At 43.1% G+C, this 15,100-nt stretch overlaps 1 protein-coding gene across 1 annotated transcript; it reads right to left on the bottom strand.

The window, feature by feature from the left end:
- Positions 1 to 1,238: 1,238 nt before the first annotated feature.
- NMUR2 (neuromedin U receptor 2) lies at positions 1,239 to 13,838 on the bottom strand (the record flags this gene model as incomplete). Its single annotated transcript, XM_084635674.1, has 4 exons — positions 1,239 to 1,498; positions 4,133 to 4,258; positions 5,951 to 6,035; positions 13,119 to 13,838. 4 exons carry the CDS (start codon positions 13,836 to 13,838, stop codon positions 1,239 to 1,241), a joined length of 1,191 nt encoding a protein of 396 aa, XP_084491800.1.
- Between the last annotated feature and the right edge of the window lie 1,262 nt (positions 13,839 to 15,100).

Below are 15,100 nucleotides of genomic sequence, written 5' to 3'. Positions count from 1 at the left end.
ATTTATCATGCAGACTTTCTGGCTCCAGTCCTAGGCTAAGCTGCATCCATGTTTATTAGGAAGCACTATTTCACAAGGAGGGTGGTGAAGCGCTGGAATGGGTTCCCTAGGGAGGTGGTGGAATCTCCATCCTTAGAGGTTTTTAAGGGCCGGCTTGACAAAGCCCTGGCCGGGATGATTTAATTGGGGTTGGTCCTGCTTTGAGCAGGGGGTTGGACTGTATGATCTCCTGAGGTCTCTTCCAATCCTAATTGTCTATGATTCTGTGACAGCTCAGAAGATAGGGAGACTAAAGGTAGTTTTATGCCACTTTTGGGCCAAGGACCCTCAGTCCAGAGATGGCTGTGCATGAGGATGGTCTCTGGGGCATAAGCAAGAGTAGCTCTGAAGCGGCTCTAAGTACACTGAAGGGCTGTTGTAACAGCTGAGTTTACTAGTGAACACACTCCATTCTCTCAGGATGTGTCCTGCGTGCTGGAGGCCAGGAAAAAAATGTTGTCGGAGCTGGGTTTATCTGACCTAGAGATTTTCACACACCAGGAAAATCAGCAGCCAATTCCAGGCAACTTCCCAGCCCCTCTGAAGCCCCAGAGTGGCTGGAGTGAATAATTTATTTGTTTTTATACTTCAGGCGAAATCCTGCTCCCCTTACTCATGGTGTTAGTACTGGAGCTAGCTGGGAAAGGACTTCCCCCCCCCATCCTCCCACATGTTAGCAAATACATATATGTTAGGTGTAGTATACACCACATTAATTGACATTATGCACATGGTATTAATGTAATATACATTATACATATATATGAGCATTGGGAGGTTATGTTATCTGAATGTATTATGCTTTTCCCACAATTCTGTCCACCCATGTCAAGCATCCCACAACACTTAGCAAAGCTGAAGTCAGCTTTGGCATTAGCAAATAGGAAACTTGTCAAAGCAAAGACGCTAGTGGGACTGTAGACAGGCTACTAGGATCAGAGCTGCTGAACCAGGGCTGTCTAGCACACAGACACTGAGGGTGCAACTTGCATGCTGGTAGGCTGGTTGTGAGCAGCCCAAGTTGGGAGCTACAGCAGCAAAGCATAGTGAGGCACCCAGGGCTACTGGGGAAGAGGTGACAACCCCTCACTGGTCTGGATTGTACCCCCAAACCCTGTGACACCTGATTATTAGGGTTTTTTTTAAAGAAAAATAGTGGTTTTCATTGACTTTTGTCCCACTCATAGCACTACATAAAGTCATAGGCCAGTACAAAGATGAGAACTACAGACAGATGTTCTGTGCACGCACAGGGAGCTCGCATCTTCAGCACAGTCCACCAGATTGCGGTCCCCCACCAGGAAGATGCTCTGCTGGGCTGGAATCTCACTGGCGGGGTGTTTGGAGGGCCAGTGCCTGCAACGGGGAGAGATCACATTGAGGAAAGCCGTTCTGAAACGGCGGGAAAGCAGGTTGTAAATGATGGGATTCACAGCAGAGCTCAGATAGAAGAAAACACCTAAGAGAGAAAATCAAAGCATGGGAGACAGCTAATTAGTGGGTGGAATATGCTCCGAAGAGAGAGTCTCTACTTCTTAATGTAACAATGAGATACACAGCTCCAATGGCTCTAGAAAACAATAAGATCAGACCAATGGAGGAAGGGGAATCTGAACAATGAAGGAAGTCTCCTGATAAACCAACATCAATGGTGAATCTGTGTTGGCCACCTAATTTCCACTTTGGAACCACATCTAACTTTTCCCGTAGCAGGCTAAGATCATTCCTCCCTTGAAGAAACTAGTTCTTGTAATGTTCTTGCTGACAGTAATGGTAATCCTTAGTCATAAACCTCAGCTGGGGGAGAATGTAAAGTCTGTAGTTTTGATCAGATTCATGGCTTGGCTGAGAAATCCTCCAGGAGAAAGTTTGTTACCATGTATACATCAGAGCTGGTTGAATAGCAACAGCATTGATTGGTGAATATTTTAATGCGTTCAAAGCACTGACTTTGGCTCACTGTGATTTGCGGTATCCTAGTTTTCATCTTTTGTGAGTACTCAAACAACCAGCAGCATCCTGGACGTTTCAGGAATTTTAGTTCCATTTTTAGATTAAACACAATCCCCAACAGTAGCTATCAGACCCGGAGACACTTTGCAAGGAATGTCCTGCTGAAATTCAGGAACAAGCCCCACTGCTAGTGGAGGTTGATTGCATGGTATTGTTTTGTACTGCATGTTCTGGGAACTAATGACTGTCGGGAGGTATATTTGACAGCAGGGCTCTGTTGCCTTACTTTGCACCTCCGCTGTGCTGTTGGCAGATTCAGAGCTAAGTAGATCATGCAACACCGCTATGTTTTTCAGCTGCACTCCCTGATTAGCATTTTCCACTCCTTGTTTTCTAATGGGGTGTACCCACTGTGGCCTGTTGGCTAAGGTATAATTTGGGTGTGTTTGGTGAAGTGCCACTAGGCACACAGGGGAGGGAAGATATGGCCCATTGACAGCACGTATTTTTTAGACATCCCTTTCAGTGGGAAGATCACTAGGCAAAAACTAACTGTTAAGAGTCAAATTTTGCCCTCTATTTCACTGGTGTAAATTCAGAGAAACTGCCTGGTCTTCAGTGGAGATACCGCTGGGTCACACAACTACTCTTTGGCCATTACGCTTTGTGAGCCCAATTGTACAACCCTTACTCTCATTTGTGTAAATAAGTGTAGCCCTGAATCTTTCTGACAAGCAACACATGGGCAAACTCAAGCATTTGGGGGTATAAATGGGTCTGATTGCACTGATATTATATTGCACCAATGTATTCTGGGAGGATTTTTTATCTCCTTGCACAGAAGCATCAGGGATGGCCATGGCTGAAGATGGAAGATTGGATGGAGAGGGCCAGGGCCAGGGCTCTAAGGTGGCACTGAGCACTCCCTCTCTTAGGAGCTTGGCTGGCTGATTCTTGCTCATATGCTCAAGGTCTAACTGATCCCCATAAGTGGGGTTGGGAAGGAATTTTCTCCTAGGTCAGATTGGCAGTGACCTTGAGGGTTGGGTTTTTTTGCCTTCCTCTGCAGCTTGTGGGTGGTTATCATTTGCCAGGTGTATCTCACTTGGTCCTTCTTGTGCTCTGCCTGTGGCACATAACAGCCTAGTCTCCTGCGGGCTGTCATACTTTGGTCTAATATTGGTTGTTGGGTGTGGGTGGCTGGTTGTTGTTGGTGGCCTGTGCTAAACAGCAGGTCAGACTGGATGATCTGGTGGTCCTTTCTGGCCTTAAACTCTATGACTCTATGATATCTTGTAATATATGGGTCCAAATTCTGCTCTGCTATACCACTGTACATCCACGCTTAATGGAGTCATTCCAATTTTACATCCGTTAACTGAGAACAAAGTATGGGCCATAATATTCGTCTCTCATTTTTTATACTGGCTACATAAAGTGAACTAATTCAGTACCCTTAATGCAAGAAAAAAACATTTAATAGAAGCATCTGGATGCAGACTTGGTTCAAGAGAACAACCATGCGTTTGTATTATTGCTACCCTTGTCCTTCCTTTCACCTTCCCCAATTTTATTTATTTCTTATCCCCATATGTTACATCATGCCTGACTTTATTATATTTTTGCATTCAAATGTGTGTTAGGTGTTTCACAGAAACAAGTCGAGATGCTATCTTTGCCCCCCACCCCCAAAAAGCTTATCATATAAAATATCATAATCTATTTAATGGAGACACTGGAAACAACTCTGAATAATATAATTGAGGAACGTTTGCAGAATTCTAGCTGTTTTGTTCCCGGGATTTTTGAGAGACAAAGTGGGTCAGGTAATATCTTTTATTGGATCAACTTCTGTTGGTGAAAGAGACAACCTTTTGATTGACACAGGGCTCTTCTTTAGGTCTGAAGAAAAAGAAAAAGACCTGTGTAGCTGGAAAACGTCTCTCTCTCACCAACAGAGGTAGGTCCAATAAAAGATATCACCTCCCCCACCTTGTCTCTCTAATAATCGAGGAATAACATTTGAGTATCAATATACTGTGTTTCTGAATAATTTACTCACAGGTTGCCTGAAAAAAACCCTATTCACAAATATTCTTTCCCCCTTTACTGATTAGCAAACCCTGTTAAAGACAGTTACCTGACACCACATGGATCAGGTTGAACACATTGGCCAATGGCTCAGTCCAGTCCACAACAAAACTGAAGAAGAGTCGATCGATGTGAAATGGGGCCCAGCATATGGCAAATACCATCACTAGAACAACTGATTTGGAGAAAGGAAAAGAGAAAGAATTACAGAAGTATATGGCCTGTTACTTTGCATTTATTGAGTCGGATTCAGTAAGCAGGATGAAAAGTCCCCAGTGGCTCCGAGCATTTGTCCAGTGGGAATCTCAGCTGGTACATAAGCTTTGCTTTTCCCTCTGCTGTCTGCCATGCTCTCTGCAAAATTAACTTCAGTCTGAAAGAGAAATTTCCAATCCATTTCTCTCTGGTCTGCATTCAGCAAACATTGATTTTTTAAAATACTCTGATAAATTTCTAGTGGAGCTGATAATAGCCAGGTGGTTTTTAGCTTATATGGCACTTCATCCTGAGCAAACTTTGGAGGACCTAGCAGGATTCATGCTATCAGTGCGGCTTTTACTTGATGGCCTCTTGAGCTGTCACCCTCTCTCAGTGCAAAAGCAAAGATCACGGCTCAGGACTAATTTCCAGGGGGCACTGCTTGTAACTTGCAGGGTCGGGAGTCAGACCCAAGGGATTGTCCTCTGATTTTCAGACTGGGTTGCATCCATTCAGAGCCATGGTACGCTGACCAGCACCAAACAGGTTAAGGATTTGCCCCTTTTCCCTCCTCACCAGCTTGATTACTCAGTCATCTTAGCCTGCTGTCACAGACTAACTGGTTTCACAGTAACAGCCGTGTTAGTCTGTATTCGCAAAAAGAAAAGGAGTCCTTGTGGCACCTTAGAGACTAACGAATTTATTTGAGCATAAGCTTTCGTGAGCTACAGCTCACTTCATTGGTGTTGCAGATAGATAGGAAAGAAATGCCATCCGAATTCAGAATACCAGGGCCAGGTTTCAAATGCTCAGTTAAAGTTGTCTCAAAGCCTTCTGACAGGAAGATGCTATTTCCTGAAATGTGTTGATTGGTTTAGGTTTCTTGGGTAGTTCCTGTTCCGATTGCCGGGCCTGCCTCGTAGCGGTGGATGGCTGAGTATGTTTTAAAGACAGCCCAAAGTTAGGTAGTGACGTTTGTGCTTTCAAGGCTGTTGGAGTTCAGATGCTCAAGTGGTAGGCTTGCATGGGGCTCCACATCTTGCCATGAAACATTGAGGACCCTGATAGAAGTTGGGATAAGTGAAATCAAGAGTAAATGATGGATGTAGATTGGCAAGAGCTTTCTTTAGAAAAGTCCAGCACACGATGCCAGGGGAGGCAGTGTCTGTCCAACAGACAGTCACCAACCTGCATCTGGAGGGTTTATATATATAGACAACACGTATGTATTTACTTATTGTTTCAGAAGTTTGCAATTGCTGGAAGGGGGACAATAGTGAATTTTAGCACTCATCAGGGCAATGAAGGATCAGTCACACACGGCTAATAGCATAGGTTAGAGCTTAATATAACACAGGGCGCGGCTGGGCAAGCTTCTTGAACACATGGCTGCTAATGCACCTTAACCGTGATGGGAAAATCCCCCTACTAATCCAGGCATGGAACCCCACATGTATATCCCAAGGAACATCAGTCCCATGGTCTATAAGCCCCCAGCTCAGCTTTTCTGGATCAGAGATATCCAATGGGGGCTAATGAGGGAAGGGGTTGTTTGTAGTTAACTTGAACTGTTCATCAAACCTATTTCGCCTGTGAATTAAACCCAGACTTTTCTGCACCTTCTTCCCCATGTTAAATAATACATAGGAAAAAAGGACCAATTACTTACGCAGCATCTTGGTGACTGATTTTCTGCAGGGTCTCTGAATATTCACAGCCATTTCGTCAACTGCCAAAGATTTCTCTCCTCTCAGCTGGCCAGGAGAAAAAGAGGGAAAGAAACAATGTGATTTCCTCTGAAGCACTCCGACTGGCCACACTAAGAATTCGCCATGCCAATTCTATGGTAAGCTGGTCTGGCAAAGTTAAGTAAATCTTGCTCTAGGGTGCCACCTATTCGTGGTTTAGAAAGGACATTAACTGAGTTCAACCTGCCTTTGAAGGAAGGCTTAAGTGATTTCAAAAAGAACAGGAGTACTTGTGGCACCAAGTACTAACATGGCTGCTACTCTGAAACCTGTCATTATGCAAGTTAGTGATTTCAGGCATGCCTATAGTGAAGAAGAGATGTTGTATATTTGGACAATCATTTTGTTTTACCTGACTGTCGTGCTGGTCCTGGAGTGACACTCTGGAGACCGTGGAAGAGAGGCCAAGGAGCAGTTTTTTGCTTTTACAAATATTGCCAGTTTGGTTTGGGTTTTGCTAATATCAACCTTAAATCCAGGGTAGTTTGGAGCCAGGTTCCGTCTGATCTGAACCAGGAAAGCTCAGAATAAGGATATGACTTGTCCGATAAAAGGATTTAGTTTTATTCCATTACTAGAACAGGCAAATCAAGGTATTTGGCTTTGCAAAAATGTGCTGGTTTGGTTTGGTTTTTTGCGAAAGGTTCAGATAAAAGGTTCTGGGGTTTTCCCACTTCTAATCTGGCCAAAACAATGTTTTAGTGAAAATTTAGGTTAAAAACAAATAGATTTTCTGGATCTCAAATAATGTACATCCAAAGTATGCTTCTAAGTCAGTCTGAAAAAACAACAACCACCAAAACTCTCATTGACTGATGTAGAGTCGGATTTGGGCTATAAAGCTACTAAAATTCAGCTTTGTTTTTGTCTTCCTGCAAAATATCCACTACTATTTTATTCCTAGGTCCAATGCAATCATCTAAAATCCCTGTGATCCGAAAATACTGACTAGGGGCTTGATTGAAAGGACTCCAAGGAAAGATACTTATAGACTTCAATGGGTTTTGAATCAAACCCTAACTGCTTAGGCTAATTTGCTTGGAGTTAATTTGATGAGTCGAATCCTTATATTCCATCAAGCAGAGAACACTAGTGCAGCACATGCCTAGATTCAAACACACACCAATCTATTACAACAAAAAAAGTTAATACTTTCGGTGCTGATTTCCCTGGGCCTTTAAACAACAAAAACAGGGTGATAAAACAAACAGAGACAACTTGTTATCTCTCCCTACTCCAGACTAAAATGACTAGTGAGATTAAAGTTAATTCCAATTAACTCTTGATAATCTAATATTTACTGGAGTGCTTTCCTGATGAGCTAGAGTTGAGATCAGGTGGTTTAATGATGAACAGGCCATTAACTGGTCAATCAGAGGGAAACTCACTTTTGATGTGATTTTATCTGGAACTAAAGTGGGTTGGCAAAATGTAATTTCCGTCTCATGGGCAATTCCAACATTTTGAAATTTGTTTCCTTTCCAAATTAGAAGAAAAACTATCAATTTCTAAATTTCTCCCAGAACAGAAAATTCAAATAATTTAAATTCAGAAATACCAGAACATTTGGTCTGATAATGCTGAATCTTTCATTTGTGTGATTTTGATAATGTCAAAATGTTTCCTTTCACTAAGGTCAAATGTTTCATGTTACGAATATTGAAACACTATAATATAAAATATATTATATTTATGTTACTAAAATGTATAAAATATAACACTTGAAACAAAATTAAACAAAATGGTACAAAAAGAGAAAGTTTAAACAATTCCTTTCAATACTTTCCCATAGAAAATTTAATTGAAATTAACCTGTTCCCGTGAAATGTTTTGATTCTGACAAAACAGCGTCTTCTGGCAGAAAAGTATTTTGTCAAAAAACTTTCAACCAGCTATAGCTGGAATCATCTGTAGAGACCATTTAATTGGGGCCCAGACATTTTGATTTTAATTGTTGACTATTCAGCCAATTTTTTTAGTGACAATTTTTCAATACCTGCAGAATGGCAGTTAAGCTTTTATTACAATAGATGAATAGAGACAGAAGCCAAAAATAACAGAACAAATAAAATATTCCCGTGAGAAGAGGATATTTCATCGTTTTGTTCCATTTTAGTTTTCTGTTTCATGTTTTATGATTAATTACATCTTATACATTTTTCAAGAGTGTTTTAACTGTGATAAAGGTCAGGCATGGTTTTATGTTGATCAATTATAAGGCAGGACTCACACTTGGGAAGAAAATAGATAATATTTCATGCAAATACAAGGCAACTTAGCTTTCCCATATTTCTCATTATTTTCTTTGCCATTTTTACTCATAATCAAAGTTGTTTGAGGAATAAATTTGGTTGATACGTAACATATGTAAACATTAACAAATGTTTGCTTAGATTGATTAAAAGCTTTAGCTTCCCTTCAGTGATTTTTCAGTCTCAACAGCTATTCATTCTAAGAATGCTCGAAAGCTATAGAGAACGTATTGCTATGACAGAGTAATAAACCATAGAAATGGGGGGGGGGGGGGAGGTTTCTTCTCTGCAGTGGCTTTGATAGCACCGTGATGGCTGATCTTCAGACTCTCCAGTAAACACTGCGTTGTGGTGGCAGGATCAAAGAGAAGGCCAAACTGGGCCATCAAGGGGGAGAAAATGCAGTGATGGGTGCCTCAGGAATGACTAGCTAGCTAGAGTAGGGGCTTTTGCATGCATTCTTGTCATCTTCATGTCAATGCTAACATTCAATGCAATGAACCATGTGTGAGATTAGCTCAGCTGTCTGAAAATGGATTCCACATATGTGCTCTGAGAAAATAAAAGAGGTGTGGAGCAAGAAGCCGGAAATGGGGAGTTAGTCAGATATTTCTGTATTGGAGTATGTTCTACAAGGCAGCAAAGGTTATAGTGTGAAATTCTGCCCTCTGTTACAAGCCCACTGGAACCATTCTTCTGTAGGTCACTGGCTCAGGTCTGACCCAAGTTAGTAGTAACCAAAAGTTGTTGTCATCTGATGAGAAGCTTGATAGCTTTGCCTGCCTGTCTATGCAATAATAAAACAATCCTTCAACATGGCGTCTAGGAGCACCAGTCTGATGTGAATTGGGTGCGTGGAGTTTGATTTCCGGTGGACAGATGTCACAACAGCGACTGGCAGTGTTGTAGCTGTGTTGGTCTCAGGACATTAGAGAGCTGGGGAAGGAAGAAGAGCTCTGTGGAGCTCGAAAGCATGTACCTTCCACCAACAGAGGCTGGTCCAATAAAAGCTATTACCTCACCCACCTTGTTTCTCACAACAGCAATTGGTGGTATCAACGAAAGGGTCAGGGATCGGATAAGCATGGAAACAGACCTATCCTCTCCCTCTAGTGATGGTTTCCTCAGGACAAGATTAGTAACAGTAATTCTCCACATTTTTTGTTCTGTGGGTGACTTTATAAAAACGGAGATCTTCATGGGCCACTATACAGCCCACTGTCTGATTCTCTTGAGGGTTTATAGCTACCATGATGGGGAGAGACAGGGTCCAGATGGGGGCTCCTCAGTCAACCTTCTCTAGGGGCTAGGGGTGGCAGAGGACTGGCATCCATGGGAACAGGGGAATGCCTCCTAGGCCCAATGTGTCTCTTCAGTCATGGGATATTCTCAGACAGGGACACTGTCTTGTGATGTGAGAGTTATTCTGTCACCCTGATTGCTCTGCTAATAGATGGTGGGATTTTCCCCCCCCCACCCCACAATAAGCTATTCAAACCCCCCCGCCATGATTTGCTCAGCTTATAGCGCTGGTTGAATGATTTATATTCACCAAATTATTTAGCCAATGAAACCTGCAAAAATGTTTTGCAAACAATATGCATCAGATAACTGAAGCATCAGATAACTGACTAGATCAGAACAGGACAGTTCCATGGCCATCAGCCCTGGAGCATCCGTGCTGTGAGGAGGAGCGACTCTAGTTTCGGGTGCCAGAGGCGGCCGTGATCCTGCGTGATCAGGTCCAGGACAAGCGGTAAGGTGACCGGACTCGCCATGGCACTGATCTCCTGACATCATTTCCCAGCATGCTGTTTGAAGGACATGGGCATCAGGGACTGAATCCTGGAATGTGTTCCCACAGAGAGGTTTGGTGATCACATCGGCGTTATGTCGTTACCTCAGAATGGGTTGATCCCCTCAGGTATATCAATGGTGTTGTCTGTAAAGTTTCAGAGTAACAGCCGTGTTAGTCTGTATACGCAAAAAGAAAAGGAGGACTTGTGGCACCTTAGAGACTAACCAATTTAACCAATGTAAAGTTACTTATATAGCCACTGTCATTACAGCATCTGAGAAGGGCGGGGTGGGAAACAGCTTTCCTGTCCCATGAGAATTTTTGAGGTTTTGAACCTATTTTCCATGACATCAATCATTGGACGACAATAACTTTCAGCGACTACTGACCTGCACAGAATTCGAACAGGCAAAGCAGAAGCAAAAGGTTTGCTATGCCCTCACCAATCACCAGAGCCGTCCAGAACACACACAACTGTCTTTGTGTGTGTATTTATCTCCAGTGAATTTTGCCATCAATGTATAAGCAGAAATCCCCCTTGATTTCAATGGAGATTTCCAGTTAAAAATAAATGGCTCAATACAGGCCTAATACTTTTAGCAACACCACAGAATTGGAAGGTACAGCGTGCTGGAGCCGCTGTTGGTGTTCCATTAGTCTAAAAGGCAGGGACCTCGAGTGAATGCCTTGTACAGCAGAGATTTTTCTTTTCAAGTGGCTCCAGTCTGTATTTGTCAGTTCCCTACCGATGCTCCCATCCTACCTCCTGCTTTGACAGTCTCGCCTTCTCATCCTTCCAGCTACCAGTTGCACTCAAAAGCCATCTGGCTAGAGCAACCTGGACAGGTTCCCTACTGAGCCAGTGTGCCATTCAGCAAGGCATCAATCCTGCAAGTGGCTGTGTTGAGGGCACACTGCATTGTGAAGGAGATACTCAGCACCTTGCAAGACTGGACCCTAAGTGACGGCTGCTTTTTCTTTCCCCACAAGGGATAGAGCTCTCTGTAGCATGAACGTTAGCAACCCAGGCTGGAAATCAAAACCAGGCAGTAGAGGTAACCAGGCCGACGGGGCAGGAGGAGTTCTATGGGACAGGTGTTTCACAGTGAAGAAGAGAGGTACTTTTTACTTTAAATACAGTTGTCCACTTTGCAGGACACTTGCCAATTTTCAACCCTGCTGTGGATTTACTGAGCTGCTTCTTCATGGGTCATTCTTTCTTCCTGCAATGCAATATTGCAGGGTATTCCTTACCATTTAGGGTTTGGGCAGCGCTGAGGGAACCAACTGGACTCCCCAGTTCTCCCTCTTTCAGAGCACTGGCTGGGAATCTCCGAACTGAAAGGAAACTTCCCCCTCACAATTGCCTGAGCTATGCTCCAGGGTCAACGCTGAAATTTTTCACTTCAGCATTACCGAAAGCACACGATGCTCAGAAGGGGGCACTCGGATTTATTAACTGATTTCATGCTCATCACTGACTAGATGTAAATTGTTGATGCCTGAAAATGATCTGACTGGATCGTTTTGTCAGTCCCCTTCATTTAAAAATGAAACATTCTGCCCTGACATAACTTGCGTTGAAGCCAATTGCTCTGCACCAGGGATAGATGTGGCTTAAAATGGAGCGGTGTATTACGAGCCTAAAGCAGAGGAAATAGGCATAATTGAATGGACACCCAGCCCTTACGATGTAGAGACTGAACAGAATAGAGCATTGGGAGCATCCATAAATCTGTGCGTGTGAGCTGTGCTTTGAATGATGACTTGGAATGTCTGGGGCAATGGCGAGTAGCCGCAGTTCTTTACGTGAACCAAAGGCTTTTCATTCCTCGTTTTAAGATTTTCAGCTGTTACACTATCCAGAAAACAGGAAATAGTGTGCAGCGTGCCCTGAAGTGCAGCTAAAGATACCGAGTGAAACTGTGCAAAGACCCCACAATAGGCGCTAAATTGCAGTTTTGCAGAAGTTTAACCCATTCGCCCCTTCAAAGACCTGCTGTTTGCTATAACTTTTAGGCTATTTCTCATCATAGATTGTCATTGACACTGCAAGCAAGTCTTTTCTCCCCCCTTTAAGTGACACTAAACAGTCGATAGCTGAGGGTATGTATTAACGGGGCAACAATAATTCGACTGCTGATTCTTGTTCTTAGTACGATTAGTGTCGTGGTCCGTACATCCATGTGCCTCCCCATGTTTTCTGTGCAAGTCAGCAAAGCTAGTTATTCCTGCCTTACAGCCAAAGTTACATTCAGGTTTATTAGTTATATTAAAAAAAAAACAGAAAAAAAGAATACAGCCACCCAATATTAATAGCAGTGTATTTCATAGCTGTTGCGGTGAATAAAGGTGCATTAGTACAGTAAGGCATAGGTTGTTCCCTCCTGCCCAATCTTCACATAATGATGTTCATTCACAAGCAATTCTAGTGTCTGGAGGGAGTATAGATGTGAAATACTAGCAGAATGTGGGTCTCCCTAGAAATCCACTCACTGAAAAGAAATCATTTGCTGAATGTGCCATCTGCAGTAGTAGAGCAGCATATCGATTTGTGGCCGTTTGCATGTGAATTTTTAATTAAAGACTATCGGCTGTAATCCTTTTCTTTCCACACTTACTGCCTGCCTGTGTCGGAGAGCAAAGCTGCAGTGGAAATTCTAAAGCCACAAGAGGGGGAAAGGCAAATAATGCATGAGATCCAGTCACTACAGTCACCCTCCTTTTTATTCTTTTTACGGTTTCCTTTCAGTCTGGATCTTGCGTTTGTTGAAAAATGTAGAAATGGGCAGAGGGGTTGGAAATGGAGGAGGAAGAGAATGAAGACAGATTAGAGTAAACTGCAACTGAGACCTAAAACAACAACACTTAAAATATATTGGGCCAAATTTATCCCCTGGGTAGCCGTTTTAACTCTACACTGGTGTTACACGAGGGATGAATTTGGCACACTGTTTCCTGGGGCTACCACTTGAAATGGTTTCCCTTGTCGAGTGATGGAAAGACACAAGGAAGGAACACAGTTGAATTTGGACTTACTTTCAGCCCCATCAGGTAGTACAGCACACTAATGACAGCCATGGGCAACACATAAAAGAGGAAGGAAGTGACCTGGATGATACAGTTGTAGATCCACATGGGCCTGACCACGGTGCAGGTAGCCGAGCCAGGGACCAGCGTGCCATTGGGGAAGTACTGCAGCATGATGCCATGGGTGCTGGTATTGGGCAGAGAGAAGAGGACCGAGAGGATCCAGAGCACGATGATAATCCTCAGAGCACGCTTCCTGGTGCTGTCCAGCTTGGCTCGGAAAGGATGGAGGATGGCTATGTATCTCTCTACGCTGAGCGTGGTCATGCTCAGGATAGAGGCAAAGCATACAGTCTCAAAGAGGGCTGTCTTGAAGTAGCACCCCACAGGGCCAAACAGGAAGGGGTAGTTGCTCCACATTTCGTAGACCTCCAGGGGCATCCCAAAGAGCAGCACCAGCAGGTCTGAAATGGCCAGGCTGAAGAGATAGTAGTTGGAAGGAGTTTTCATGTTCCTGTGCTTAAGGATCACTAGGCAAACTAAAAGGTTGCCCATCACCCCAACCACAAAAATCAAGGCATACACCAAAGTCATGGGCAAGAACAGAGGGCTCCGCTTGGGTCCACATAAAAAGGATAGATAGTCCTCGGTGCTGTTTAAATAGCTCCTGAAAACTTCCTCCTTTGCAGATAGGTGATCAAACCATGAGACATTAGTGATCCAGTCCATTGTTGGTTCTGCTGGGAAGTATCTCTACTCAGATCCAGCCTTACTCAGGCTAGCTAAGGCTTGCCTGTTGCAATTTGCTCACTGCTAGAAACAGAAAAAGGAAGAGAGAGAGACACACAGAGATGTCCTGCCAGACCTGACAGCACAAAGACACAGAGAGATACATAAGTGAATGTGTACGGCTGGACTCCGTTGCGGTTTTGCTGTTCTAACAGCTATGAGGCGTCCTTAGACAGAAAGCCCCTCCTTTCACACATAGTCATTGGCCAACTATATGCATCAGATTATATGATAATAAAGGAGGTCCTGGCTACTCATATCAGCTGCCCCGGCTGATGCATTTGCTGAATTAGAAATGTGGAGTGAATAGAACTGTGACTCTGAAATATTGGCTGCGAGACCAGCTGCAAGATGCTTGTTCTTGTCACAGTATGAGAGACCAGGCATTGCAAGCTCAGTCTAAAAGCTTTTACAAAGTTATGCTAAAGCTACTTCCAGCTGGAAGCTACAGAGAAAAATTGTTGTTTTTTCCAGGGACAGATTTCTAAGTCACTATTGATTTTAATAATCTGCTTTTTATGGCAACGAGCAATAGCAAATAGACTGATTTTCTCTCGATAGAGATCTGCTTTTGTAGTTCAACAGCTAGAATTAGTCAACCTTGCTTTTTCATGCTTGCATTTTTGTTAAGTTATGAAATTGTTTTGCTTGGTACCAGCAAAGGATTGTATTCGTCCTTGTTATTAATATTAGGTATTTTTGGGCACTAGCATTTTGAGAGACAACATTTCGTTTCTAGGAGCCTAGTTTGGATGCTGATCCTGTCTTGTCAGAAGCAATTTGGCCTGTTTCTTTTTTGAGGAGATTTTTGGTACTTGCTGGTCTGACTTCTGTTGGATGGCTCTAACCAGTTCACACTTTATCCCTGTCAATTCATACCACCTCTTGATTTCTTCACAGTAACAAGCCTCCTGCAGATGTGTTTACATGTGCCACGGAATACACCTTCCTGAGTGCATGACAGTATCACATGAGATCAATTGTCTCTTAATTAATTTTCAATTCCGTACTGAATTAGCATAACACAGGCATTGCTTCAAAACAAACAAACAAATGAACAATAAACATAGTAGTTAGAATTATCCTTCTGTAATGCAGTAAGTTTAATTGGTTGGAACCCGGGAGTAGAAAAAAGCTATGTGGAAACTGATAAGTTGTTGTGATCCAATATGTGACCTGGCTTCTGATAAAGAATGTTATCA

This window comes from Lepidochelys olivacea (genome assembly GCF_965140295.1).
Source record: "Lepidochelys olivacea isolate rLepOli2 genome assembly, chromosome: 8".
In the NCBI taxonomy this organism is placed as follows: Eukaryota; Metazoa; Chordata; order Testudines; family Cheloniidae; genus Lepidochelys; species Lepidochelys olivacea.
This window is presented reverse-complemented; position numbering and strand designations above follow the sequence as displayed.